The sequence below is a fragment of the Python bivittatus genome, unplaced genomic scaffold, assembly GCF_059951505.1.
Source record: "Python bivittatus isolate LINGU-HERP-01145 unplaced genomic scaffold, Pbiv_v1 ctg000280_np1212, whole genome shotgun sequence".
NCBI classification, from domain to species: Eukaryota; Metazoa; Chordata; class Lepidosauria; order Squamata; family Pythonidae; genus Python; species Python bivittatus.
The window spans coordinates 1,481,049-1,506,661 of record NW_028277066.1 but is presented as its reverse complement, the minus strand read 5'-3'; the positions used below and the strand labels follow the sequence as shown (position 1 = coordinate 1,506,661).

At 43.6% G+C, this 25,613-nt stretch overlaps 2 protein-coding genes across 3 annotated transcripts in view; both read right to left on the bottom strand.

Moving 5' to 3' along the window:
- Positions 1–15,741, bottom strand: part of GCN1 (GCN1 activator of EIF2AK4) — a 61,354-nt gene extending 45,613 nt beyond the window's left edge. For both annotated transcript variants that reach the window (XM_007434250.3, XM_088143224.1), the window contains exons 1-15: positions 15,686–15,741; positions 13,953–14,055; positions 13,584–13,647; positions 12,466–12,597; positions 10,756–10,864; positions 10,229–10,327; positions 9,882–10,016; positions 9,140–9,208; positions 7,372–7,480; positions 6,311–6,385; positions 5,155–5,283; positions 4,833–4,883; positions 4,214–4,312; positions 2,108–2,281; positions 1,255–1,407 (exon numbers count right to left, since the gene is read on the bottom strand). In XM_007434250.3, the coding sequence (XP_007434312.2) occupies positions 1,255–1,407; positions 2,108–2,281; positions 4,214–4,312; positions 4,833–4,883; positions 5,155–5,283; positions 6,311–6,385; positions 7,372–7,480; positions 9,140–9,208; positions 9,882–10,016; positions 10,229–10,327; positions 10,756–10,864; positions 12,466–12,597; positions 13,584–13,647; positions 13,953–14,055; positions 15,686–15,703 (1,519 nt within the window). In that variant the 5' untranslated portion in view covers positions 15,704–15,741. The remainder of the gene's footprint in view (positions 1–1,254; positions 1,408–2,107; positions 2,282–4,213; positions 4,313–4,832; positions 4,884–5,154; positions 5,284–6,310; positions 6,386–7,371; positions 7,481–9,139; positions 9,209–9,881; positions 10,017–10,228; positions 10,328–10,755; positions 10,865–12,465; positions 12,598–13,583; positions 13,648–13,952; positions 14,056–15,685) is intronic.
- Positions 15,742–16,606: 865 nt separating this feature from the next.
- Positions 16,607–24,880, bottom strand: RPLP0 (ribosomal protein lateral stalk subunit P0). Its single transcript, XM_007434247.3, has 8 exons — positions 24,734–24,880; positions 24,532–24,641; positions 23,212–23,387; positions 21,940–22,027; positions 20,944–21,090; positions 18,884–19,069; positions 17,951–18,091; positions 16,607–16,829 (listed from the first exon to the last, which is right to left on the bottom strand). Exons 2-8 carry the CDS (start codon positions 24,583–24,585, stop codon positions 16,674–16,676), a joined length of 948 nt encoding a protein of 315 aa, XP_007434309.2. The 5' UTR covers positions 24,586–24,641; positions 24,734–24,880; the 3' UTR covers positions 16,607–16,673.
- Positions 24,881–25,613: the final 733 nt, after the last annotated feature.

Sequence of the window (25,613 nt, the reverse complement as noted above, 5' to 3'; positions counted from 1 at the left end):
TAGAGCTTAACGTATTCAATTTCAGTTGGGGCGGGGGGGGGTCCAGCTAAGCCTCCACTTGAGTACAGATCAATTATTACCACTTCTCTTGCCTTTTCCAACAAATGCTAATTAGGGCTCATTTTAAATTCAGTTTTAACCAGAAACAAATTTCAAATCCTCCAGGAAAGATGAATCTGGTTAGCATTAACTGCCGTTAGCAGCCAGAAACAGGTTTTAATAATTGGTTAATGTTATTGGGAGAGATAAAATGTAGAAGAAGAGGAATTATGCATCAAAATTATGCGTCAGGCTGGGGGCCAGGATGTCAGGTGAGCTCATCCTGGGGGGGGGGTCAAATATACCTGATTATGCCCCCATTGTGTGATTTGTTCACTCGTTATTGGGGTCTTGGAACAACTTTGCTTTATGGCTGTCCACCACCTGGTGTCGCATTTTTGTGAGTTGGGCAGCCTAATAAATCTTTCAATAAAAAATATGCAAAGATCACAGAATGTGGCACAGGAGAGAGATCAAGCTGTTTCACTCTGCTGTAATGTCTGGTTTGATTCTGCAACCAAACAGGACAGACTCAGACTCCAACGGATAGTTAAGTCTGCAGAAAGGATCACTGCAACCCCCCTGCCTTCTACAGAAGAACTGTATACTGTGAGGGTCAAAAGGAGGGCAGAGAGGATATCTGCAGACTCTTCCCATCCTGGATATAAACTGTTCCAACTTCTTCCTTCAGGACGGCGCTACAGAGCACCGTATGTTAAAACATCTAGATACCGGAACAGTTTTTTCCCTTGTGTCATTGCTGTTAAACACTATATGACACGATGTGTGCTGGACAGTGGCTTCTCCCTCTGAAAAAGTTATTTTACTGTGTAGTGTTGTTGTTTATTATTTTTCTGTTGCTATCCAAACGCACCGTTGATCTTGCTGTTCGTCACCGAAGACAAATGCCTTGTATATATTTTATACTTGGCTATTAAAGTATTTTGTATTCTATTCCGTATTTGCCTATGTAATGTATTTGCTTATCACATTTTGTAATGTATTTGCCGACTAAGTTTAATACTTTATTTAAATAAAGTATTAAAATTAAAAAAAAAACAGAAGTGGGGAGAGAGTGGTGCCAATTATGCCATTCTGCTAATCCAACAGCAATTCATCCATTCAGATCACGCCTAACAATTCATTTCCAACCTAAAACAGAACTTGGCTTAAAACGGTCAACAGCAGCGTCAGTTTCACTGTTTGGAATCTTACCTATTTGCACATCGGCTACCGAAAGTCTACAGATTAGCAAAGCTGCAGCAACACCTTCAGTTACCAGGGGAATCTGAGTGCTCTGAGCTCCTGCTTTCTCCACTGTCTGGACCAGCAGTGGCAGCATCTCTATTCCCTGCAAGAGGACATTGCCTGCAGAAGCAGAAAGAAAAACATCTGGTTGGTGAGTTTTCCCCCGTTCAGAAAAGAGAACTGATCTGGTATAGACATAAGGCAGAATCAGAAAGGCCCATCTTTATAAGGTGAACTTCCAGGTGATATAAGGGAAAGCCTTTCAAAATGAGCCCCCTGGAACCTGGGAGTTTAGGCAAAGTATGTAAGAAAGACTCAGAGAAGCTGGAACAGGAGTAGAAGATGACCGAGGTGTTGGAGATTGAGTCTCAGGAGGAGAGATAGATGAACTGGGAATATTTGGCCTTTAGAAGGCAGGGTGGCGGGGTTGTCAAGTGTTTGAAAGGAAGTTCCATATCATTACAGGGGGCAGGATGAGCCATTCTTAAATTACAGAAAGGAGGATTCCAGCTGAACATCAGGAGAAAGTTCCTGATGGTAAGCCCGATTTAGTCATGGAACCAAAGATCCAGAGAAGATGAACTCCTGTTCACTGGATGTGTTCAAGCAGAGGTTGGACAACCTCTGGCAGGGATGCCTGAATTTGGATTCAGCCTTGAGCAGTGGATCAGACTCAGCAGTCCCAACAGCCTCTTCCGATTTTAGAATTCCATGAAGACGACCTTCCTGATACCGCCCAATGGTCTGTTTAGACCAGCAGCCTACTTTCCATCACAGGCAAGAAGATGCCTCCAGAAGACGGTCCGCCCCAGCCTCTCACCTTTGAAGGACGCCAGCATACACTGGAGATACGCATGCCTGACAGCAGAAGTGCAGGCTTTAAGGCTGAATGCCTTCTTGAACCATTCAACCAGCTTTCTGGGAACTTCAGTGATGAACCGACTGCACCAGAGAGCAAGGATGGAAATGGCGTGCACCAGAGTGCCTTCATGGACTGCAAAACGAGAAAGTTATCTTCAGAAAGAGGGAGGAAAACACAGAATCACAGAACTATGGAAGGGGAAGGAGCCACGAATAAGGTGTAGTCCAACCCACTGCAGTGTGAAGGAAAACCAGTTAACAGTTCCCAAGAGGTAGCAGTCCAGATTCTTCTTGAAAACCTTCTTAGACAGAGAGGCCACAACCTCCATAGGTAGACTGTTCCACTGCTACACCAATCTTACCTTCAGGAGGTTTAAGTGAGATCTAGGTAGCTGCATCTTTTTTTTATTTGGCCCCTTTGAGTCAGTGCTGACTCCTGGAGAAGTCCCTGCAGTTTTCTTGGCAAGATTTCGGAAGTACTTTGCCATTGCCTGCTTCCTAAGGCTAAGAAGTAGTGACTGGCCCAAGGTCACCCAGCAGGCTTCATGCCCAAGGCAGGACTCGACCTCACCATCTCCCAGTTTCTAGCCTAGTGCGTTAACCATGACACCACACTAGCTGCATCTTACTCCCATTATTTCTGTCCTAATTTCTGTGCCAATGGAAAGGAGTTCCTGATCACCTTCCCTATGGCCCCTTTTTTGTAGCTAAACGCTCATTTTCTTTTCTCCAGACTCAACACCCTACATTTCTTTAGCCCATCCTCCCAGGGCATGTCCTCCAGTCGCTGTTATATCTCTGTTGCCCTTTCTGAACCTGTTCTAGCCCATCAGTCCTCTTCTGGAAATGCCGAGTGCTCAAACGCACACTTGTGGGTATAGTTAAAAGAGCAAACTACCCAGCTGCATTTAACTGCGGTTCCTTCTGGCCAGCTAGATGGAGTTGCATGCACGGCCAACTGCCATGGCCTAGCTCTTCTGCGTGACCTTCTCAGCTGCAGTTGCGCAATAGTATATTTTGGGAACGTGGGGTTTCAAGCATGTTGCGTTTTCCCCACTTTTTCATTTAATATGATTAGCCTCTTTGGGCATTCTATGGAATGGAAAGGATCAACAACAATTAAACAACTGAAGTCTGAAACAGTTGTAAGTGAGAAACTGCCTGTTTTCATCCCTGTCCATCTTTGGAAGGCAACTTAAAGCTTTTTTGCATCACACAGACCTACACACAATGTTTTCTGCTGAAAGCCACACTCTCTCAGGGATAATCTGGGCTGTAATGAGGATAAGGTTAATAAAATATATAGCCTCAAAAATCTAAACAATCCCACGTTGGCGGGGTGTCAGGGAAGCTAAAGCTAGAAGATGCTGCTTCTCCATAACAGCGCTGAAGCCCTGAGATCGAACTGGCTCCTCCCCTGATGGTTTTTAGGAAATAATAAAAAAGGGAGCATTTCAAATATTTTTTCAGCAATACCACTTGGCACTTGTTCTTACTATTTTTCCTCCCCTATTTTGGCTTTGTTTTTGTGATTTGGATGGTATGCAATTGTTTTCATTGTGACATGACAAGAGTCATGAGATTGAGTTTAAGACTGAGATAGGGAGGGAGGGAGGGAGGGAGGGACAACAACAGGAAGTACAGCAGCCCAGTTTAAAGGCTTAGTCAACAACTGTAGAGAGTAAGGAAGATGACCTTGATGGAAATATACATGAACCATTATCTAGGCAAAAGGGGATGAAGCATTTTTTTAAGTCCAGGAAGGCCGGATAACATTTGGAAGCAGCTCAGACAGACACCTCTCTAATTCACTGAACTATAAGGAGGAGAACCGCAATCAGATTTATGAGATTCTGCTAGTATACCCAATCTCAATAAAGCCGTTTTAGCCTTCCCGTGAGTTGATTTCCTGCTCTGGTCTGCCTCATGGGGCAGATAACAAGGGAGTCTTAGCTGATGCCTAAAGCCTACAAGGTTTGATTCCAGTAAAAGCTAAGCATGCCACAAATTCCACAGCCAGAGCAGCTCTCTTGGGTTTTAGAAAGAATTGCCGAAATGTACTTACCTTCCTGCTGAAGGAAAGGGATGAAAAGCTCAACCATGGTTCCGCTGAGAACTTGATTGGATGCCCCCGAAACTGCATGATGACTGCAACTACCAATCCCTAAAAGGAACAAGAGGCCACGGCTCGGAGTTCATTTGCCTTCTCGTTAAAACAATGGCAACAGCAACAACTCTGCAGCCGCCAAATGAAAAAAGCTCATTTCAAAACTGATCCTGAGCAAATTTCCTAATTTTGTGTGATGGAATGGTTTGGTGAAGGCCGCGCTCGGGGAGATAAGCATTTCCTTAGCTCCCAGAGTGTGGGAAGGAGGACATTCAGATTTTCAAGATTCTCTTACAATAAAAGTAGTCCTGACCTCTATGGCACTGGTTTCTTAGTCTGGTCTATTTTATGGGGCTGACCAATGGGAAGGAGGAAAACAGCCATGGATACCACTGAACTCCTTGGAAGACGACTGGGACATAATAAATAATAAAATGTAGTAATTGCTAGAGATTCTTAACGTGTCTTTTCTTTCTTGGAGGACTAAAACTGTGCCAGTGAATTGAACATTACAATTACAACATCTGCATCAGTTCCATCTATACAATCATTCTTTGTTCTCTTACAACAACTTTACCTGAGAGGACACTGATTTTTTGAGCCACGACGGTCAGCTTTCCCTCCGCACCTGTCAAAACGGAGTTGTGAGATTAACATGGAGCTTAAAGAAGTAATCCTAGCCTACATTCACTTAGAATGGTGAAGGAGAGTTTTTCCAGAAGGGCTTGTTAGGAGATGTTTTAGGATAGGAGATGTCAGTGCAAGGAACCATTGTGTTGTGCAAGAGAAAGCAACTCTATGTAAGCAACTCTCTGCCTCAGTTGGCAGAAGAGAAGAGAGAACGAAACCAACAAGGAGGCAACCCTCAAAGCCCTTCCCCCCAAAAAAGAGTTACTGACCTCCCAAAATGGCGAAGAGGTGCTTCCCAAAAGACTCCACCGTGGATGGGTCACTGCACTGCAGCGCCAGGTTCTTTAGCGCAACTACAGCCTTGTCCATCAGGTGAGAACTGTTGGATTTCAGCTGGCCTAAAAATCAAACATGGGAGCGGAGAGCTGTTAAAGAATTAAGGATTTCTTTTGTGGAAGAGAAGAGGCACAACAGAATGATTACACTGAATGGAAAAGAACTTTCCAGCCCATAGGCCAGATGCGGCCACAAGGCCTCGCCATCTAGGCTGTTACAAGGGCAGGTGGACCTTCCCAGTGGTTCCTTCCCCATATGTTGTTCCTTTCGCCAGGAATCATAGTACAGTGGGGTCCTGCATTCTTATCTGTTGGAATCATAATACAATTAGAAAGGCCAGGATAGTCATCCTGCAATTCTTGGTTTATGAACAAAGAGATGCTCTCCAGGCAGGTAGGGTTTGAGGAAAAAGAAATGCTGCTTACTGATGTCATCTAAACCCCTAGGAGGGGTTCCAGGAGGTCATCCAGCATTTTGACTGAAAAAAAAAAATTCCAACCCTGGCAAAATTCAAATAAATAAATAAATAAATAAATAAATAAATCAATCAATCAATCAATCAATCAATCAATCAATCACTATGAATTCGCTCCTTCTGTTTTTTTCAAAATTCAAATAAATAAATAAATAAATAAATAAATAAATAAATAAATAAATAAAGCACTATGAATTCGCTCCTTCTGTTTTTTTCAAAATGTTTTCACCCATTAAAATCAACCCCTAACCAATAGTTCAAATCATGAAGCAAATTAAAAAGGGGAAAAACTTTCTTGTGTTACTCAAAACCCAAGCTTCTGTCCTTCTCAAAAGCATCTGGCAGAGACCCACCAAACTTTTACACCAGCCCTCCCCAATGGCTGCTGGCCACAAATGATGGGAATTAAATTCAACAGATCTGGGAGGCACCAATGTTGTGGCAGCTCCTTTCTAAGACATAACTCTTGATCAGTTCATCAAATAATTTGCAGTGCTCTCACAACAGCAAGGCTCAAATCCAGTAATGACAGGTTGATGTTAACAATGCAGAAGGGCTAGAGAGAATCTTCCATAACTCATGAAAGCAACATATACTCAAACAAAGGTACTTACTGGCTAGCCCTTTCACGATGTCCAGAGCGTACTGACTGAGGTCGAGGGTGACCGAGGCCAATAAACAAGAAATTGCTAAAGACAGAAGAAAAAGATGCATGTTCAACCCAAAGGCTTTCTGACCTCGCCAACAACAGCCAAAACCAACCACTGCAGCCAGTGCTACATTCACAGCTGTGTAGGTACCAATATTAAACAACATGGAACTGTGGACCAGCTGATATGAAACAGAGCATCTTCTGCAAGCAGCGAGGAGGATGCTGACAGAGCTGACACGGGGTGGTTGGTGGATGGGTGTGAGGTTTTATCAGGGCCTCAGTGTAGTTGTAATGGTATGTGAGAATGACCTTGGGAGACCAGGAGAAGAGATGCTGCCTAGGGAACGGTCAGATAAGAGGGAGCATAGTCCACAGCTGCATAGTAGACGGAGCAAGAGGCTCAGGAGGGACCCTCCCTAAGTTATCAGGATGTAAAGGTGATGGCAGGAGAATTGTATTTTCACATTCGCAAGATTCTGTTAACGTAGAACCTTACTATAAAGTAGAATTAGATCATCTGGTCATGTTTCCTGTCTGGTCTACCTGGGAAGACTGACAGTAGTTTATTGTTTTAATGACGCAGGGCTTGGTTACTTAAGGGACTGCCTGTCTCCCATAGTATCTGCCTGATCGGTTCAATCTGGCAGGGTTGGTGCACTCTGGATTCCATCAATTAAACAGTGCCACTAATTGGGACCCCGGAAGTGTGCCTTCTCTGTAGCAGCATCTGACCTCTGGAATGAGGTTCCCCCTGAAACTACTGGTGTCTTAAAGGGCCTTAAAGACCTTGCTATTCACCCTAACCAGTGTTTCTCAACCTGGGCAACTTTAAGATGGGTGGACTTCAACTCCCAGAATTTTTAATGGTCACTAAACAAATGGTCGTTAATTGAGGACTACCTGTACAAGCATCAGCATTCAAATACCACTGGAATCCCTGGGATCCCATATCAGAAGGATCCTGATCCACCCATACCAGCTCTCCTTCACAAGGTACTCCATATTCTTCCCCCAATCACTCACTTTCAATGGCGTTCTCCGGGCTCCGCAAGAGAGATTTCTGCAAAGCTGGCAACATGAGGTCCTTGAATTCAGAATGAGACACATACCGGAGCAGAGGCGCACAATTGTCCTGCAAAGAATCAGCACAGCTTTAAGGCAAAGAATTTACCCCAAAGAATCATAAACAGCTGGATAGTGACCTAGGATCAAAAGGAATTTGCACTGAACACCGATTCCTGCCTCAGCCCCTGGCTAAATCTTTCTTTAAAAGAATCCAACTGCTGCTGAACAAGAAGGAAAGAATCAAGTGGCTGGAACAGGACAAGCAAATTGTCACGAAAAGCCAGACCAGGGGTCACTAAGTCCAGCAATCACCTTTCAACAAAACCAACCAGCTGTGTTGATGTCATTTATCTCATGGGGTCCTGTGAAGGTTAATCCTCAGACAAAAGGTAGCAACCTGATACTAGATCAGGTTAATAATAAGAGATTCTGTCCCTCCTACCCAAAAGAGATTCTGCACCTATATATAAAATGGGCTAGAGAAAAACACACTAGAAACATGAACATCAATTATGAGAATCCGAACTTGCATTTGATACCCAGCCGTTACTGGAATTCTTTCCTAATGGCTTCTTAGCTTTTCTACTGTAAACTACGTATCAAAATTTCCTGGATTCTCATTATGCTTGTTTAATTGGATTAAACCCAGCCTTGCCAGGCAAAGGTCTGACTGCTACTATGTTAAGAGGAAAAGGATGATGGGAACCAACTATAACATATGACTGTTTGATTTAAAACTGCCCTTTTCATCTATTTAAATACCTATATAGCAAGAAAAAAATACATAGTAATTAGTACCTGAACAGAGTGATAATGCATCCTTTCAAACTGAATAGAATTTGAAATATCAAACCTAACATTAACTCCATCTTTATAAAACCTAATTTATTTTTTTCTTCTGCGTATTCAAACTGAGATAATATATTGTATAATCAAAACTAAACATGTAGTTAGCTACCACGACATGAAAATGACAACCATTCCTTGTTTGTATACCCTAGATCAGTCCCCAAAGCACTTGAAAAGATTTAGATTATGTTCAAATAAACTTCCAAACTATTTTTAAGAACTGGGACACTTTAAGGAGCCTCCTTGGAATCAGGCATGATAAGGGGAGCCTGATCTGAGTCAAAGAAAAGTACAGCCAGCACATATATTCCATAATTAGAAGCGGTAGGTTAGGGAATGCAGTTAGTGAAAAATTATTTTCCTTAAAATAACTTTAACATAATTTAACTGGGCTTAGCAGTGTGTTAAGTCATGGTTTGTGGAAGAAGCCAGAATTGCTACATCACATTAAGCTACAAAGCATGGTTCACAAACAAGAATGGCTGGGTTCACAGAATGTGCTAAGCAAAAACAAAGCCACATTATGACACAACAGTACGTCCGAACCCTGTCTGCATGTTGTCAATCTGAAAGAATGCATTACCATTCTATTACTATTACAAATGATGATGACTCTAAAGTCTGCATCAGAGCTATCTTTGCAGAAAAACAGAAAGACTGCTTCAGTTTCATGCCTATGTTTTACAGCTTCTTTTTCTACACGCACATGAATTTCTACTACCTAAGGATAGCTCTGGACACAGCAGGCAAAGTGGACATTCGTCTACAAAAGTTTTTGCTAACATCTGCTTATGGCGCCACAAGACTACATAGAGTTCACTGTGGCAAATTAGAACATGATCTCATGATTTGGGGACTTCAAGGGACTTTCTCTCACCAGCACGTGTTTGTGAGGCTTGGTCTTGCTCATCAGGATGGTCTTCATGTAGAAGTCAAGGAGGGCACCCTGAACAAGCAGAAGTAGTCATGATACGAACACATAACAATACACATCACTTCATAGCAGGGCCAGAGAATATGGGTTTGCTATGAAAATTACAAATGTTATACAGTCTCTATTTATAACCTCAGGACAGGACTCGATGTGGTCACATCAGTGCTTGGTTCTGCTGTGGCTTAAGATCCCACTCCAGTTAGTAACTGGAGGTGGAACCCCTTTACCTTGTAGGTTCCCTAAAGGGCCTTCTTCCAATTACTTTATATAGACCCTTTAAGAAAGCCTTGAAGATCTGGTTCTTCTCACAGCCATGGTTGATGAGTTAGCTGTAATTATATGAGGTCTGTGTTCTGGTGTTTCATTATTTTGTTGTCCTTCATGTTTTACTATGATGGTTTTAACCCGTTACCCTTCCAGAGTCACTTGGCAAATGGGAGGGCCACATCAAACTGAATAAACAATAAAATAAGGCATCTGAATCTGCCATTTGGACACAAAGCACCAGAATCTGAGCACCGACTGTACTGCCATGAGGGAAAAAGAGATGGCTCTTCCCAAAATAGGAGGGTTTTAAGCTACCCACTGAAGCCAACCCCAGACACTATCTCAGCCTACATCACTGCCAGCAATTTGCTAAGCAGTTATATCTTTCCCCAGCACCAAATGGTCTTCTCAAACTTGCCTTGTGTTTGTTGATGGTGCTGAGATCTTTCTGACTAGTGCAGAACTGCACAAGCAGGCCCAGCATAACTGCATATCCCTGGTTGGCTTCCAAATGAAGAATGATGGAGAGATACTGATCCACCAGCCCAGGATTCTGCAGAGAAGGAAAAAACTGCATGTGAGAAGCCAAAGACAAGAGCCCTTCTTGACCTGCAATCCCTACACCCCGCAACCCAATGTGTTAGCTCACACTTTCTACCATGCCTGGTCAAGATATACAATCCCAACACACCCAGAAGATAGGAGACAGATAAGCCTAACAGAAACCATCAAGCTTGGGTCCTGTTTGCAGAAAATGTACTTCACCTCTTTCCACAGTCTGTTCAGTTTCTTCACAGCCCCGTTCACCACAGCCTTGCGGGAGCCACCTAGGATCTCCAGCAGAAGGAAACACTGAACTTCCACCTGTTTAAAGACAGGTAAAGTGCCTGCTGGGATCATGTAATATCACTGGCAATCCTTGACCTCAGTTTCTAGCTTGTTGACATTCTTGGTCAGCAGCCAATTTCAAGGGGCCATATTTTGAATCAAGCTAGGGCTGAGAGGGCCAGGAAGCTTGCCCCTGTCTACTTCCCCAATATGATGTCCTCCAGACATTCTGGACTATTTTGGACTATTAAACTCATCATCTACAACTCCCATCATTTTGGAGTACAACTCCATCAGAACTCTCCCAAGCCCTTATGCCAAAAGCTCAATTTGTTGACCCAGTTAAGTTCTCTCTCCTCCACACAATGCCTCATTTTGAGGCATTCCACCCCTTGAGCGTTGGGAAGAGAAGGCAACCAAGATAGATTATGGTAAAATGACACAGCAAAACCAAGGACTCTTACTAGCTTCTCCCACGTTTCTCCTTGCCTCTTGTCATGTGTCGGGAAGACAATGCGAACAAGCAGACAGGTCCATGAGAGAGCTAGCGAAGCTGCAGATCCACTGCTCTTGCTATGACAGAAAGGAAAAATAGGGGACTGGGCTAAGGGTTTTGGCAATAATATGGGATTCCCATTGCTGATGCAGATGGGAAAATTAGCAAAACGTTACAGAGTAAGCCACAGGACTACAGCGTTCCCTAAATGGGCACTCCAAGTCTACCACCTTTCCACGCGAATTCATTTCACTGCCTCCTGCTATGATTTGGTAGGTTAAGCTTCCTCAACCATTTGTATGATGGCCAGGGGCAAATAAAGTCCAACACATCCAAAGGACACCTGACAGCTAATATAATTTAATCAGTTCTGTAAGGTAGACCAAACTAAGAAGCCAATGCCATGTAGGCCAGGACTTTTATTGTAACAGCTGTAGTAATAGAATCTTGCAAGCTTGAATGTGCTTCCCCCTCCTCGCTTTATCTTTGTGCGAATAGGGAGGGGCCTGAGATGTTTTCTCAAATTAGTTTCTTGGAATGGGTTCAAACCCCACTTGTCCAATTGTTGCCCAGCTAGCGGGTCTTCCTCCTGTCCTTCAAGGCCATTCCCTCTGCCCTGTACAAATTCACAATTACATTCAGACCACTGCTAATCCTGGTTAGGACATGAGAGCTCTGATTAAGGATGTTAAAATAGGGATTGAAGACCTTTGGCCCACCAGTGTTGCTGACTTACAAGTCCCAGCAGTTCCAACCAGTACAGCAAGTGGTGAAGGATACTGGGAGCTTATTTAAGTATTTAATAGATTTATAAGGCCACCAAACATCAGGAGTTGTAGTACAAGAACCACTGGAGAGTCATAGGTTGCCTTCCCCAGTCCTAAAGATTTTCCACCCTGTGGAACATGTGCTTAATCAGTGTCACGCCTATATAAATCAAACCACATCTGAAAAGAAAAGCCAGAACTAGGGAAAAGAGGGAGTTGCCTGGACAGCTTCTGAAAGCGTAGCTACTTCTGTGGCAAAAAAAATCTCATCTGCACATCACCCCGCCAAAAAAGAAGTAACAACGTCAAAGGGGGACGAGGATTTCCATTGCTAAAATATGCCTTTTCAGTGTGTAAGAGAGAAGAAGGATTCCAGAAGGATAAGAGCTGAAAAATATCTGCAGGACCACCTCTCCCCAATTACATATGCCCATCCCATTAAATTTGGCAGGGAGGGCATGCTTCGGGTCCCTTCTGCTAGGGATTTACACTTGGCGAGTCCCAGCAGGTGGGCCTTCTCTGCCATGGCGCCCACCTTATGGAACATTCTCCCCTCCCCTCAAAGTGAGGTTAGCTCCATCCCTGTTAATGTCCCATAAGTCCCTCAAGACCTGGCTTTGTCATCAGGCCTGGGGGTCCCAGCAGATGGGGGATATTCTAAGATGGCTCTGTCATTGTGTTTAATTTACTCTCTCCTGTTTCTGATGGTCTGTATTTTTTAATAATGATTGCTTTATACATTTATTGCTTTATTTAATTGCTGTATGCTGCCCAGAGTCACTTCTAGTGAAATGAGCGGCTACATAAATTTGACAGATAAGTAAATAAATAAATTGACATCAAAGGAGCAGGCCGTTCTGATTTCAAAAACTGACTTCCAAAGAAGTTATTGCACAACACTCAGCTCTCACCTGGACCCCCCAGACTTGCTGCTGATTCCTGAAGACTGCAGGGAGTGCAAAAGATTCTTTGCGGTTGCTTCTGGCTGGCATTCAGCAAGCTGCCGAAGGGCTGCTTGAAGGGCTCTGTGCGATGCAGCATCTCTAACAAAAAAATGTATTTAAGAGATGGAAGGGCAGAAATCATGAGCTGCAGAATTTGATTCCTCAATCAAGTTTTCCTAATGATTTGCATGTTTGTTTCAATAATAGCAGAGGTTACTGAAGATAGTATTTTATAATTATAAATATTTATAATTATAAAATATAAGCCTCAGTATGGGTTTCCTTTTGTACCCCTGAAGAAAGCACAATATACATTTTAAAAAGTGGTAAACAGAACTGTGTTTCATATTTTCATCTCTTTCAGACAGGGTCAAAATATGAGCCAACATGCTTATATCTTGCAGTTTCTGGGGAAAAAAAACAACCTTTCATAGTTAATCCACAAAAGCTGTATGCTAGCCAGGAATTCTGCAAGTTGTAGTCCTAACACAACCAGAAGGAACAAGTTGTGCAATGCCATTGTAGGTGATCACCAGTTAAAGTTTAATCAGTGAACTGAAAACCTATTTCTTTATTTACAGGAATCTGCTTTGTTTTGTCTTCTGTCCTCATAAACCATTTTGCAGCAGAAATTTTAGAGACAGGAAATAGAAGTAATGCTTTTTCAGAGCATTCTCATTTACTGTATATTTCTCCAGGCAGACTGGCGAGGCTATTATCTTAGCCCATTATTCTTTAAATGCCTTACCCAAAAATTTATGGCTTGAAAAAAAAATAGGATTTTAAATAAATTTAAAAATGGTATCTATTTATTTGCTCATTTATTCAATTGGCTAGGCACCCTATATTATAGAAGTTCTCTGGGTATTATGCAATAAAACACAAACAATATCTAACAAAAGCTTTATGGGCAATTAGAACAATGGTTTAAAAAAAAAACAGCAGAAAGTTTTAAATGGGGGAGAAGTCTTACCATTAAGCCTTTAAAAAATACCACCCATCTGCTTCCATACACTGCACCAGATCAAATAAATGTTATCTGAACCAGAGGGCAAAGTCTCTAGACTATCCAGTTTGACAATTACCTGTATCGATGTAGAGTCAGGCAGAAAAGCTTACAGAGACCCTTCACTGCACCTTCTGGCAGATCTAAAAAAGATCAGACCAATTCAACATGGTTCACCAATGAAAAGCAATACTTAAAATCAGAAACATTGTTAAATTCCATGTGTAGTTGCTAGTTTCCCCTCAAAAAATCAGCCACTAGGCAACTAGATTTGGAGTGGGACTATGGCCCAGAGGCATAAAACAAAGCAGCTTTGTTTCACACACTGCAGTTCCAGGGAAAACACCCACCCCCAAGTACAGAGCTTCTACTGATGTTTAGATTTAATCAATATCTCCACTGTATAAGCTCTTTTCTATTCAGTGTTATTTTGACATCATATGACTACCTTTCCCAGTAATGCATCTTCCAAGTTCACTGAGGATTTCTCTACGTTCCTTCACACTGGATGTGGTCACTTTCACTGCAAATCTCTTCAGTGTTTCCGAAACCTAAACAGATGATAGAGGTTTGGGGCAAGGGGAAGAGAAGATAATTCCTGTGGGGTCCCTTTTGGAGATGCAAAAGATAATCAAAGACACATCTGTGCAGAGCTCCTTTGTTTGGAGTAAGTTATGTACAGGGGTTCAAATCTAAGACACATTAGATCAAGTGATATGTTTCATTTCAATATGTCCCTTTTTCACTGGTTTCCATTACTCACTGTATATTTGCAGAACACAGAGACATAGAAATCAAAGAAATCAAAGACAAAAAAGCTAAAAAGAGAAAGACTGGGTAACACTGGGTTCATGCATACACTAAACCTGGAGAAGGTACCCTTTCGATAAACAGGAGTGACTTTCTTTTATGCTAAGAGTCGCAGTGGGTGGGGTTAATAATGCAAAATAGATGGGGCCAGGATTCCCAGGATTCTGGGAATGTCAGAGGCTTTCCTGGCTTTAATTTAAACTATTCTTTTTTAGAGAATATACTTCAGCTTTTGAGCACTTCCTCTCAAAACATTAGGAAACTCTGGCCCTAATTTTCACAATAGTGTTCAGAAGGGGCTGCAGAAAAAGAGGTTTGAGGTTTTCCTACAGCCTGGCCCCATTCCTGTCCGTGAAATGAAATCTGGATACTGGTCTAAGCCATTGGGTGCACGCATCACACTAACCTATGATGAAGTTTATTTTGTTTTGGTTTGCTAATAATTAAGAATTGCATTGAACACAAAGACATCATTTTAGCAATTCCATGTCCCGAAAGTCCTGCTGTCGAGTTATTTCCCAACTAGAATACAATCTTTTCTTGAAACTTATTTGTGGTTTGCGAACATTTAGCGTTCCCACATCCAGTAAAAGAAAGTTGACATAACACTAACCAGACCCTTTAGCGACAGCAATAACTAAGCGTGGCTGTCTATCTGCATATCACAATACACAAGCTGTCGTTTCATCCCAACGAGTTTCGGAGCTGAGTTTGAACGTGAACCCCCGACTTTTTGGCCAGACTCCACAACTGGACAGGCAGGAAGGCAAGTCTGCGCTTGGCCTGTCCGAGAAATAAACGCTTGGAAGGGCTCCTTTTAAAATATAAGAAGGAAGCCCGGCCGGATTCTGAAGAACGAGAGGATGGCCAGAGTTTCCAGGAAGGGCGCAGATTCGGCAGGCAAATACTCCGGCGTCTGCTTTCCACGTAACGATTTCACACACTGACACCCTGAGAAACGCCCGCGAAAGGCCCTTCTCTCAAAGCCAGGAGAGGTCCTCCCACCGACTTCCACCCCCGCAGCCGGCCAGGGTTGTTGGAGTACAAAGCCCATTATCCTACCGACAGACACCCCGACCCCGTGATAGGAACCGGGGGACCACAGGCTCCAGAGGGCGTCAGGAAAGAGTTTGGAGCCGTGGGAAGCGGCTCCCCGCACCCCTCCGCAACCCCCGCGGAACCTCCGAGGCCCAGCGCGGAGCCGGGAAGCTGCTCGCTGCGGGGCAGGGAGCGAGCAGAGCGGGGCAGGCGGAGAGGACGCGGCTTCTCGCCCGCGCAACAGAGCCAACCCGGCGGCGGTGGCTCCTCGTCCTGTCCTGGCCGGGCCCGGCCTCTCCCTCTCGCACCCCCCGGGCCTTCAGCAGCACCCACCTGCGTGTCAGCCGCCATCGCGCCGGCTCCGTCCCGGAAACAGTTCCGCTCCACTTCCGGCGCGCAGGCTGATGGCGTCACGGAACGCACGTGGGAGACCTCGTTACTTAAAGACACGTGGACGCCGAGCGCGCCTGCGCTTTGAGGCTTCCCTTTGGGATCGACGTACTTCTAAAGGGAATCCCCTTCTGTTTTTCCTCGGACTCGAACAGCGGCCCAATTAGGCTCCGATCCGTCTCCCCTATTGGGGAGGGGCGTCCCCTCCACCCCTCCATTAAGCCCCCTCTTCACACCTCCCATTAACTCCACCAACTCCTAGTGTATTGCTTGTTTCTGGGCTTCTGATTTTGTCAGCTGCCCAGAGTCACCCACTGGGGGAGATGGGAGGCATACAAATTCAAAAATAAATAAGTAAATAAATATAAATAAATACATTTATTTTTACATTTTGTTAAAATCAGCTTGGATATTCTTAAAAGGAACCCACTTTCCATTCGTCTATCCCAGCGTTTCTCAACCTGGGCCACTGTGGACTTCAACTCCCAGAATTTTCATGGATTTCCAAATCCGTAAAGACAGACAAAAAAAATTGTGCAAATGCGCCAAAGCCTTCCCAACTATCAACTCAAGGGCTCTGGTAAGTGTATTTGATCTGCTCCAACAATTCAATTTTTATACACATTGCTCAAGGAACGGAGGCCCAGAGAGAAGTGATTCTAATGTTCAAAATATTCAGATTTTTAGCTGCCGTAGTTGAAACTCGACTACTTCAAAGCCTGGAATCAAGGCTTGCATTTCGCCTAGCTCCCCATGTAATTAAGCAGGAGGCATACTCTACTCCAGAGTGACACAAACAGTACCGCAGTGGTCCACGAACTCAGGCACAAGGAATTTGGAAGAATCAACCAGCCACCTCCAACAGCGTGTAAAGAAGTATACTTTTATTTATTTCTTTTGAATTCCACTCTACCCAGACTAGAATAGGGGGCTAGTCAAAAAGCCCAAAGCCCATGTCTTCATCAGACTCTTCAGATTCTTCCTTGGCTTCCTCTTTGGCTGGAGCTGCTGCAGCAGGGGCCGATGCTTCAGTCACTGCTGGGGCAGCAGCCACAAAAGCTGACGGATCGGCCAGGAAGGCCTTCACCTGCAAAAAATCAGCAAACATTCAGGCACATTCCGGTGCCAAAACACTCCTCTAGAGCTGGCGGTTTCTGAACCAGCTTGCTTTCCCAGACTTTGTGCAGAATGTTTTTTCTTCCAAATACCATTATTAGATTTTAAGATAAGAAAGATAAAAAACTAACAAAAACTAGTATTAAAACCAGTAAAAAACAGAGTAAAAAAAGAAGAAAAACATATTAAAAACAGAGTACGAAAGAAAAAATGAAAAAGAGAAAGAACAAAGTCAAAAATGCAGAAAGGAAGAAAAAAAGAAATACAAAAAAGAATGACTTCTGACTTTCCTCATAACAGATAGAAGTATAAATTTACACTAAATGCTTACTCTTCAGTTTATAACATAGCTTTCATTTTTTCTATAGTCCACTATTATTTCTAGTCATCAAATCCATACATAATAATTTCATTCTTTTGTTTCATGCAAAAAGTCCAAAACAGGCTTCCAATTAGTGTTAAACTTTGTACAGAATGTTTAAAGGCCTGTGGGCACAAGGAACTGAGCCCAAACAAATAAAAAGCAAGCAATCCAAGTAGGATGGAAACTAGCATCAGCAGACTTACCTCTAGAGAAGTGTTTCTCAACCTTGGCAACTTTAAGATGTGTGGACTTCGACTCCCAGAATTCCCCAGCCAGCATGGCTGGCTAGGGAATTCTGGGAGTTGAAGTCCACACATCTTAAAGTCGGCAAGGTTGAGAAACCCTACTCTAGAGGTACACAGGCCACCTAGGCTTTATGACTGCAAAGATACGACTGCTCTTCTGGTTCAGATCACAGAAATGGATATGATTTTCATACCAAGGGTAACCTAAAGAGGACAGTGATCCTTATTTGCAAAAGTAGAATAAACCTATCTACAAAAAAATAACCCAAATACAGTTATCATGAAAGGTATGCTTAATTCTTCTATATTCTCCCTGCCATTGGAGTTATGGGGGGTTAGGTTTGGCTTTCAACAGGGAGTGTACAAATCTTCTCCAAGGACAAGACCCTCTTGATTTGAGGTTCTAAAAGCTCAGGTCGGCCAGAAAGGGGGCCCCAATCCTTCCAACCCTTGAAGTCAAGGCCCCTTACACAACTGGATTACCTTTTCAGCTAATGGGAAAGAATAGTCCGTCTCCACAGCCACAGCCAGCACGCGCTTGTACCCATTGATGATGGAGTGGGGCACAGAGGCAACAGTAGGATAGCCGATCTGCAGACAAACGCTGGCTACGTTACGAACGCCCTGGGAGGGACAAAACACACAGGTTCCAAATCCTGTTTGCAGGACAGCCTCCAGCAGGTTCTAGTCCAAAATGTTCCTCTAACTTCCACATTCAAAAAGCAACCGAAGGCAAAGCCGGCTGGGGTTCAGCCTTGTATCGTATATAGTTCAACGATTCAAATCTATCTGTACAAGATGGTGCAGTCTTAGACCTGATTTATTGCAAATTCATTGAGAATTATTCTAAGGGGTGTCCAAACAATTGGGCTGGAGGCAAAGCCTTTTCTAGCTCTCTTTCTGTCACTCCCTGGGTCAAGGCAACTGGAAAGAGGGAGAGAGGGTTGAAGTTAAATCTCTAAAGTTGCTCAGCAGTTTTGAAATTAGGTTTCAGTCTGGCCAGACATGAAACTGCAGCAATCTAGCTCTGGAGGATCTCTGACCTTAAAAAAAAGTGCCCTTCATAGATCCCTTATTCAGTCCTGCTCATTCTTCTCCAAACTGGATCCCCTTCAATGGTGTAGAAATTCCAACTCCCCTAATTCTCCACAATGGTTACCCCAGCTAGGAAATTCTTGAGCTGGAAACATGCCTCCTGAGAGGGCCCCAAATCAAGAGCTCAGATAAAGATCACCCCCATCATCTTGGAACTCAAAGCATTTGCCAACTAAAGGCAACAGAAACAGGGCCCAAGCACCACACGTTTAACACCCCCAAAGGTTCCCTCCATCACCCTGCTCTCCCCTCATGCTGCCTTGTTCTCAGCCTCCACAAAGGTTATGGGACGCGTCACCGAAGTCAGGGAGCCTGGCTTACTTCCAGGAAACGCTTGTGCAAAGTTTCCTCAGTGATGTCCAGAACTTCCGGGTTGTAAATGCTGCCGTTATCGAACACTTGTTGGATGATGAGTCCGAAGGAGAAGGGCGAGATATTCAACATGTTCAGCAAAGTGGCTTCGCTGGCACCCACTTTGTCTCCCGTCTTGATTAGCTGCACATCACTCTAAGAGACGAGAAGGAGGGGGGACTCAGAAAACCACAGGGCAATTTCAGAAAGTCACACCATCTCGGCAACATTACGTGACGAAGCGTACATTTCAATGTGGCTGCAGCAGAGAAGAGTGGGCACGCTCGAGGTCCCATCAATGAAATATTATGGGAAATTAAATGAAATCTTGGAAGATACACATGGTTCCCACCTTCCTTGGTTTCTGGAAGTCGCTCAAGACCTGGCTCTGTCCCCAGGCCTGGGGTTAAGGTGGCTGTGGAGCCTCTGGTCAGTTTTTGCATGTCGGGGAATGTTGTGTTGGTCCTGGCAATTACTTGGGTTTTAATGTGCTTTTAATAAATCAAATCAAACCAAACTTTATTGCAGTCATCAACCAACAAGGAAGCTTTTAATATATGTATTGGATCCAACTGTAAGCCACCCAGAGTCTTCTTGGAGTTTGGTGCCCTTAAGACGTCCAACAAATAAGTAAATAAAAAGACGCAGCCAAGCATAAAACCTACTTTAGGCCAAATTTGGCTACCTGCCTCCCTATCTAGTACCTGAATTAGCTGAATCTCTCCAGCTCCACTCTCCTAGAACTGAGCATTCAATTTAAAATTAATTTAGATGTTTAATTTAATTCATTTAAATTACTTTTAAATGTATGAATTCTGAACTGTGTCCCAGTTTGAATTATCTGGTCTTTAGAAACCTTGGGTTTCTAAAACAAGCAATATTCAAAAGGAATCATAATTCAAGATGTACTTGGCCAGTGTTATTTTCCTAGTGGTACAAAACGAAGCACTCTTTTAAGTTTGTATGAACTGTTCAAACTACATTTAGAACACTCTGCACACTGCTGGCTGCATAGCCTGGAACAGGAAAACACATGGAGGTAAGAAAAGACATTGTGAAGGGCAACCAGCTCATCTGAGCAAAACATACAAAGCTTTTTGATTCAAGAAAGAAAGAATTAGTAAAAATACAGAGAAAAGCAGCAACAAATCTCTCTCCCTATAAGATCACAATTTGGGGTAGCCAAGGTAATCAACGGTCAATTTGGTAGCAGTGGGCTTTCACAGCAGTTAGTTCTCATGCGTCTTCAACCTGGAGAACAGCTGGGCAAAGCTGACAACCAAGATGGTTTTGCTGGGGAAATATCCCAAATGAACCAAACCAGCTGGAGAAAGATATCAAGGGGACCTTTATTTATTAATTTATTAAAAGGCAGCAGGGGATTGTATAATAATCATTTGGCATTTCTCCATAAAGGCACTTAGAGGGCAACAAGAACAAAATATACATGATTGCTTTATGCACATTCTTTTAATTAATATTCATATAATTAATTTGACAGAGGCAAACCAAGTTGTATCACGTTCATGTAGTGTTCACCTAGAAGATTCCCTGCCCCTGCATTTTCTATAAATGCTCTCCCCTCCTCAACTGATGAGAACCAGTTCTAACCAGCTAGAGAGGCAGGTAGTCCCTGCCAAGTCATAAAGGTTACTAGAGTTTACTTGTTCAAGGCTACTATTGTTCAAGGCTACTATCTGTGAATTTTGCTTGCTTCCCATTTTTCCCTTTTAGCTGAATTCTTTCAGAGCTTTCAAAGAGATCTTTTTAATTCAAAAAGATGCTAGATTTATTACTGCTGTTAGATTTATATCCTGCCTTTTATTCCCACCTATCTTCCCAACAACAACCCTGAGGTGGATTAGGCTGAGAGAGAGGGACTGGCTCAAAGTCACCCAGCCAGATTTCACACCTAAGGGAGCACTAGAATTCACACGTTTCCTGGTTTCTAGCCCTACACAAAATTGACTCTCTCCACAGTCCAGCAGCACTAGCCAACACACGCACAAGGGGCTCTATTCAGGACTCACCAAGATTTCAATGGTGCCTCTGGAGATTTTGGTGGTAATGCCCAAAGCCTGAAAAAAGGAGGTCTTCTCGGGACCCAGGCCAGTGTTCTGAGCTGGCACAATAACATCGCAGGGAGCGATGGCTCCAGCCCGTGCAGCAGCTGGCACCTAGAGAGGAAAAGAAAAACACAGGTATTCATCCTCAGCTCCACTATGCCAAGGGGGGAAAAAAACCCTCTGTAAAGCTCCTGAGAAAATGGAGCCATCTGTCCCAGTGACAGGACTAGAGTAGCAAATGCAACTAAGTTTTGGCAGCTAGTTTGGATACTGGATCACCCAGTCTGCTCCTAACAGAGCAATTTATGGTCTTGTGATACAGCCTTATTGAACTTCAGCTACTTCTCAAAATTCCAGAAGGCCCCCCAAAGACGGTCACACATTATGATCTTCACCAACGCACCCCTTGGGCTGTGGGCAATAACAAGAGTGAAGGTTTATCCTGGGCCACCAATATGTTGCCTGCCCTCCGAAACCTTTATTTTTAATGTATTAAGTTACAGATCTAAATATTATGATTCCAGCAATATATCATCACCGTTTCCTAGACCCCCCCCGAGTCAGAATACTAATAACTCTTATCCACCAACAGCTCCTGAGAAAGAGAACAATGTTCTTTACCTCTAAAACATTCAGTTTAATTCTGATTTCTTCAAGGAACCAATAGCTATAAGATAGCAGACACAAGAGGCCTGGTGGCTGCATTTCATTTTCTCTCTTCACATCCAAGCAGAACCACATAAAAAGCCAAGTGAATTTCCCCACTCAAATTTCCATGAATGGCTTTTTCTCATCATATACATGCTCAGAAGGCAACAATACTCAGATATAGGGCCTGTGAACAGATCTTCTGGGCATGATTTAAAGCAGCATTTCTCAACCTTGGCAACTTTTAAGATGCATGGACTTCAACTCCCAGAATTCCCCAGTGGCTTTCATGCCTATGCAGCTTCCATTTACCTTGTTGGCCAACAGCATATCCCTGATTTCTGTCAGATCCTCCTTGGTGAACACAAAGCCCACATTTCCACGGATATGAGGCAGCAGCCTAAAAAACACAGCCAGTGTTAGTTGTCATCATCCCATTCAAAAGAAAGTTGTGCGCTAAAAACCTGGATTAGAGAAAGCTAATTTTCAACTGATTTACTAGCTCAGAAAGACCACCTCATTTGGCCACATGAGAGTCAAAAGGAACACAAGTCAGTTGCTAAATTCTTGTTTTGTAATAAAGTCGCCCTGGTTCATTCAGGCAGAGTCAGGAAAAGCTAGTGATACAGGCGAACAGAAAATGTAGAAATGTTCTGGATAGGTGGTGTTTCACAGAACATTTTGGTTGTTTCTGGGTTGGGTTGAAACAAAATCCAGAGACTTACAGAGCACATCGAGTTTATGCCCAGACTGAACCACAGACCATCCAAAACTAACTGCTCTGTATGGATAATCTTTTGCTTGTCTTTCCAAGAAAGATCCTTTCTTGGAGAGCTATGGCAGGTCAGTATAGAATAGGGGGACCCTTTGCTGCCTTTCTTTGGGGTAATCTGCCAGAAGCTGCATATCAGGGAGGAACCAAAGCCAAGGAAGGGTAGATGTCTTTTGAAAAAAAATCTGCATAGATCCTTTATGGGAAAAAAAAACCCTTTCAATTTAAGCAGACAGCTTCAAAGCCCTCTCACACATCTGCAGTTAAACGGATCAGTGGTCTGCTAAGCACCTCCCTAGGTTATTACAAAATCAGCCTTCCCCAATTGGTTCCCAGAAATCAACTAGATTTTTTAAAATATTTTTTTACCCTGCCTTTATTATTTTTATAAATAACTCAAGGCAGCAAACATAGTTAATACTCCTTCCTCCTCCTATTTTCCCAACAACCCTGTGAGGCAAGTTGGGCTGAGACAGCGCGACTGGCCCAAAGTCACCCAGCCAGCTTTCGTGCCTAAGGCAGGACTAGAACTCACAGCCTACTGATTTCTAGCCTGGTGCTTTAACCCTGAGACCAAACTGGCATCTAAGATCAAAGACGGCAAACCACCATCTTCACAAAAGACTGATATAAAACTCTGATGGCATCCACTGTCTTTTAAACTCCTTTTCCCAGCTGTAGGAGAGATTGGCCTGCTGTGGTTCTTTTAGAAGAAACCCAAGAGCTGATGGGGCCTATAAACAATCAGGTCCTATGCTCGGCTTGACAGGAGGAGGAAGAATTCGAGAGCCACAGCAGCTTTGCACACTAACTTTTCCAGAGCAGGGTTGTTTTCCAGATGGCCTCGGATGGCCTTACGCATCATGGTATTCTTCCCCATGAGGACAACAGCCTTCCCGCGCAGGGACATACGGATCTGCTGCATCTGCTTGGAGCCAACGTTGTCTGCTCCCACGATGAAACATTTTGGATAATCATCCAAGAGTTGCTGCGGAAAAGAATAAAAATCTGTGACGTTTGGGCCAAACGTTGGTTCTCGTTCTTCAAACTTGGCTGTCTCTCCATCCTTAGAATCTATCAAAACTGTGGATCATGGTCAATGCTCCCCACCCAAAACCCCTAAATCTATAATTACAGCAATAGACTCTGGACGTGAACTGTATGTCAACTTTTTTCTTCAATGAAAGGCACACCTCTTCACAACTTTTTTTCCCCTTAAATCAGTGGTCCTTAAACTGGGGGTTATTGAGGTATATCCTGGAGGTAACAGAGCCATGTGTAATGACATTTGAGCTGAGGATCCCGTTGCTGTTGAAATGCTTGTGTATAACAAGTGTGTTTTATTTTGGGAGGGGGGCAAGGGGGTAATGACATTATTCCAGCCCAGGAAAAAGGGGAAATTGGGTCAAAAGAACCACTGCCTTAAATGTTAACATTTTCTCAGATGGTTACCAGTTACGTTCACACTTTTTATTATGCAATTTGCCAGGCCTTTTTCCCATTAATTTGAATATCAAGTGGTGAACAGAGCGATAAAGAAGTATGTTTTCTATGTCTGCAATGGGAGCTTTTTCAGCCTCCACTCCCCAACCTTCTAGCCATATTATTACTACTTTATCCAACCTTTCGATATTTTGTTATACAAAATTTAAATTATTTCAAATTCGATCATTCATTAATTTAAATTAAGTCGTTAGGTCATTCTGTTCTCCCCATCAGGTACAACTATATCCCCCTTTTAGAGAACTACATATGCGGATCTGATTGGGGACAATCGTAGAGACGACACACAAATAGGATTTGCATTTTCTTCTAATCCATAAAATATTATTGTTGTTGTTGTTCGCAGTCAGCCAGTTGTTTAGACTGGATTTGGCATTTCTATCCACCTATCGAGTCGTCATTATTATCATCATCATCATCACAGAGTCACCTTGTGTGAGATGGGCAGCTATATAAATAATAAATAAAATTATTTATTATTATTTGCTCCTATTGATTTTCCTAGTCGGCTGGCTATCAGGAAATAACGGCGGGAAGGGGCGCCTCCAAGGAAAGGCCGTCCCCGCCGCAGCCAGGCGCTCTGCACGTGCTCAGGAGCGCCCGCGCCCCTCCCCACCGCCGGGACTCACGATGATCTTGAGGAAGTAGTTGGACTTCCACGTGGCTCGGTCTTCCCTGGGCATCGCGGTGACCCAAGGATCGCACGGCGGGGGCGGCGGTTTAAAGACAGCGGCGTTCCCTGGAAGGGGGAGAGAAGGGAGATCAGGCCCAACCGAGGTAGGCCGCGAGCCCGCCTGCCCGCGCACGCGCCAGCCCGCAGCGCCGACCTACCTCACGAGGCCTCCGTGGAACAAAAGGAGGGGCGCTGCCACCGCCGCTCGCTTTTATACCCGGGAGGCCGCGACCAATCAGCGGGCAGCTTCCGCTGGGCCCCGCCTTTTGTAGGGTGAGCGAGCCGTGGAGGGAAGAGGAAGAGCGGGGAAGGCCCGCCCCTCGGGTCTGATGGGCTGGTTGAGGCAGTCACTCAAAGAAAGCGTTCGGTGATTTAAATACAGCTGATCCAGCTGGTTTGCAGCTTCCGGTAAATGTGGGGTTGTCGGAAAGGCTCCTCCCGGATTTTCTCGCCCCCGTGGATGGACGGAGGTGTCCTCCTAAAATGTCTTCAGGAAGAAGCACCAGGTCAAGCTAGATGAAGACAGGCTAAGCCGGTGTTTCTCGGCGACTTTAAGATACTGTATGTGGACTTCAACTCCCAGAATTCCTCAGCCACAGTTCTGGGAGTTGAAGTCCACATATCTTAAAGATGCCAAGGTTGAGAAACACTGACTTAAGCTATGGATGATGTAGTTCGGTGCTCCTCAACCTTGGCATCTTTAAGATGTGTGCACTTCAATTCCCAGAATTCCCCAGCCAGAATAACCGATGTTTGAAATGTAAATCTGATGTAGAATTCAATTCTAATTGGAAAACATTCCTGGATTTGTACCACACCCCAAATTTGGGTTTTTCTATGTAGAGTCTGTATTTCAGTTTCATAAAACATGAGATTTCTAGTAGTTTTGATTTGTTATAGGTTATAATTTTAGTTATAAATGTATGTTGTGTTAACCTATGGATGTATGATGTATTAACTGGATAAGTTTAGTTGAAAGCTAATCACTTTCGTTTTTCCTTTAAAATGTGATATAAAACGTTCCATATTTTCATAGGC

Bases quoted from the DNA above. Each gene is read 5' to 3' on its own strand.
- RPLP0 (XM_007434247.3), bottom strand. From the start codon at position 24,585: ATGCCCAGGGAAGACCGAGCCACGTGGAAGTCCAACTACTTCCTCAAG. The intron at 22,028-23,211 runs GTTAGTGTGCAA...TGTGTTTTTTAG, and splicing joins AACAACCCTGCTCTGGAAAA to GCTGCTGCCTCATATCCGTG. The intron at 21,091-21,939 runs GTAAATGGAAGC...TTTCCTCTCTAG, and splicing joins ATATGCTGTTGGCCAACAAG to GTGCCAGCTGCTGCACGGGC.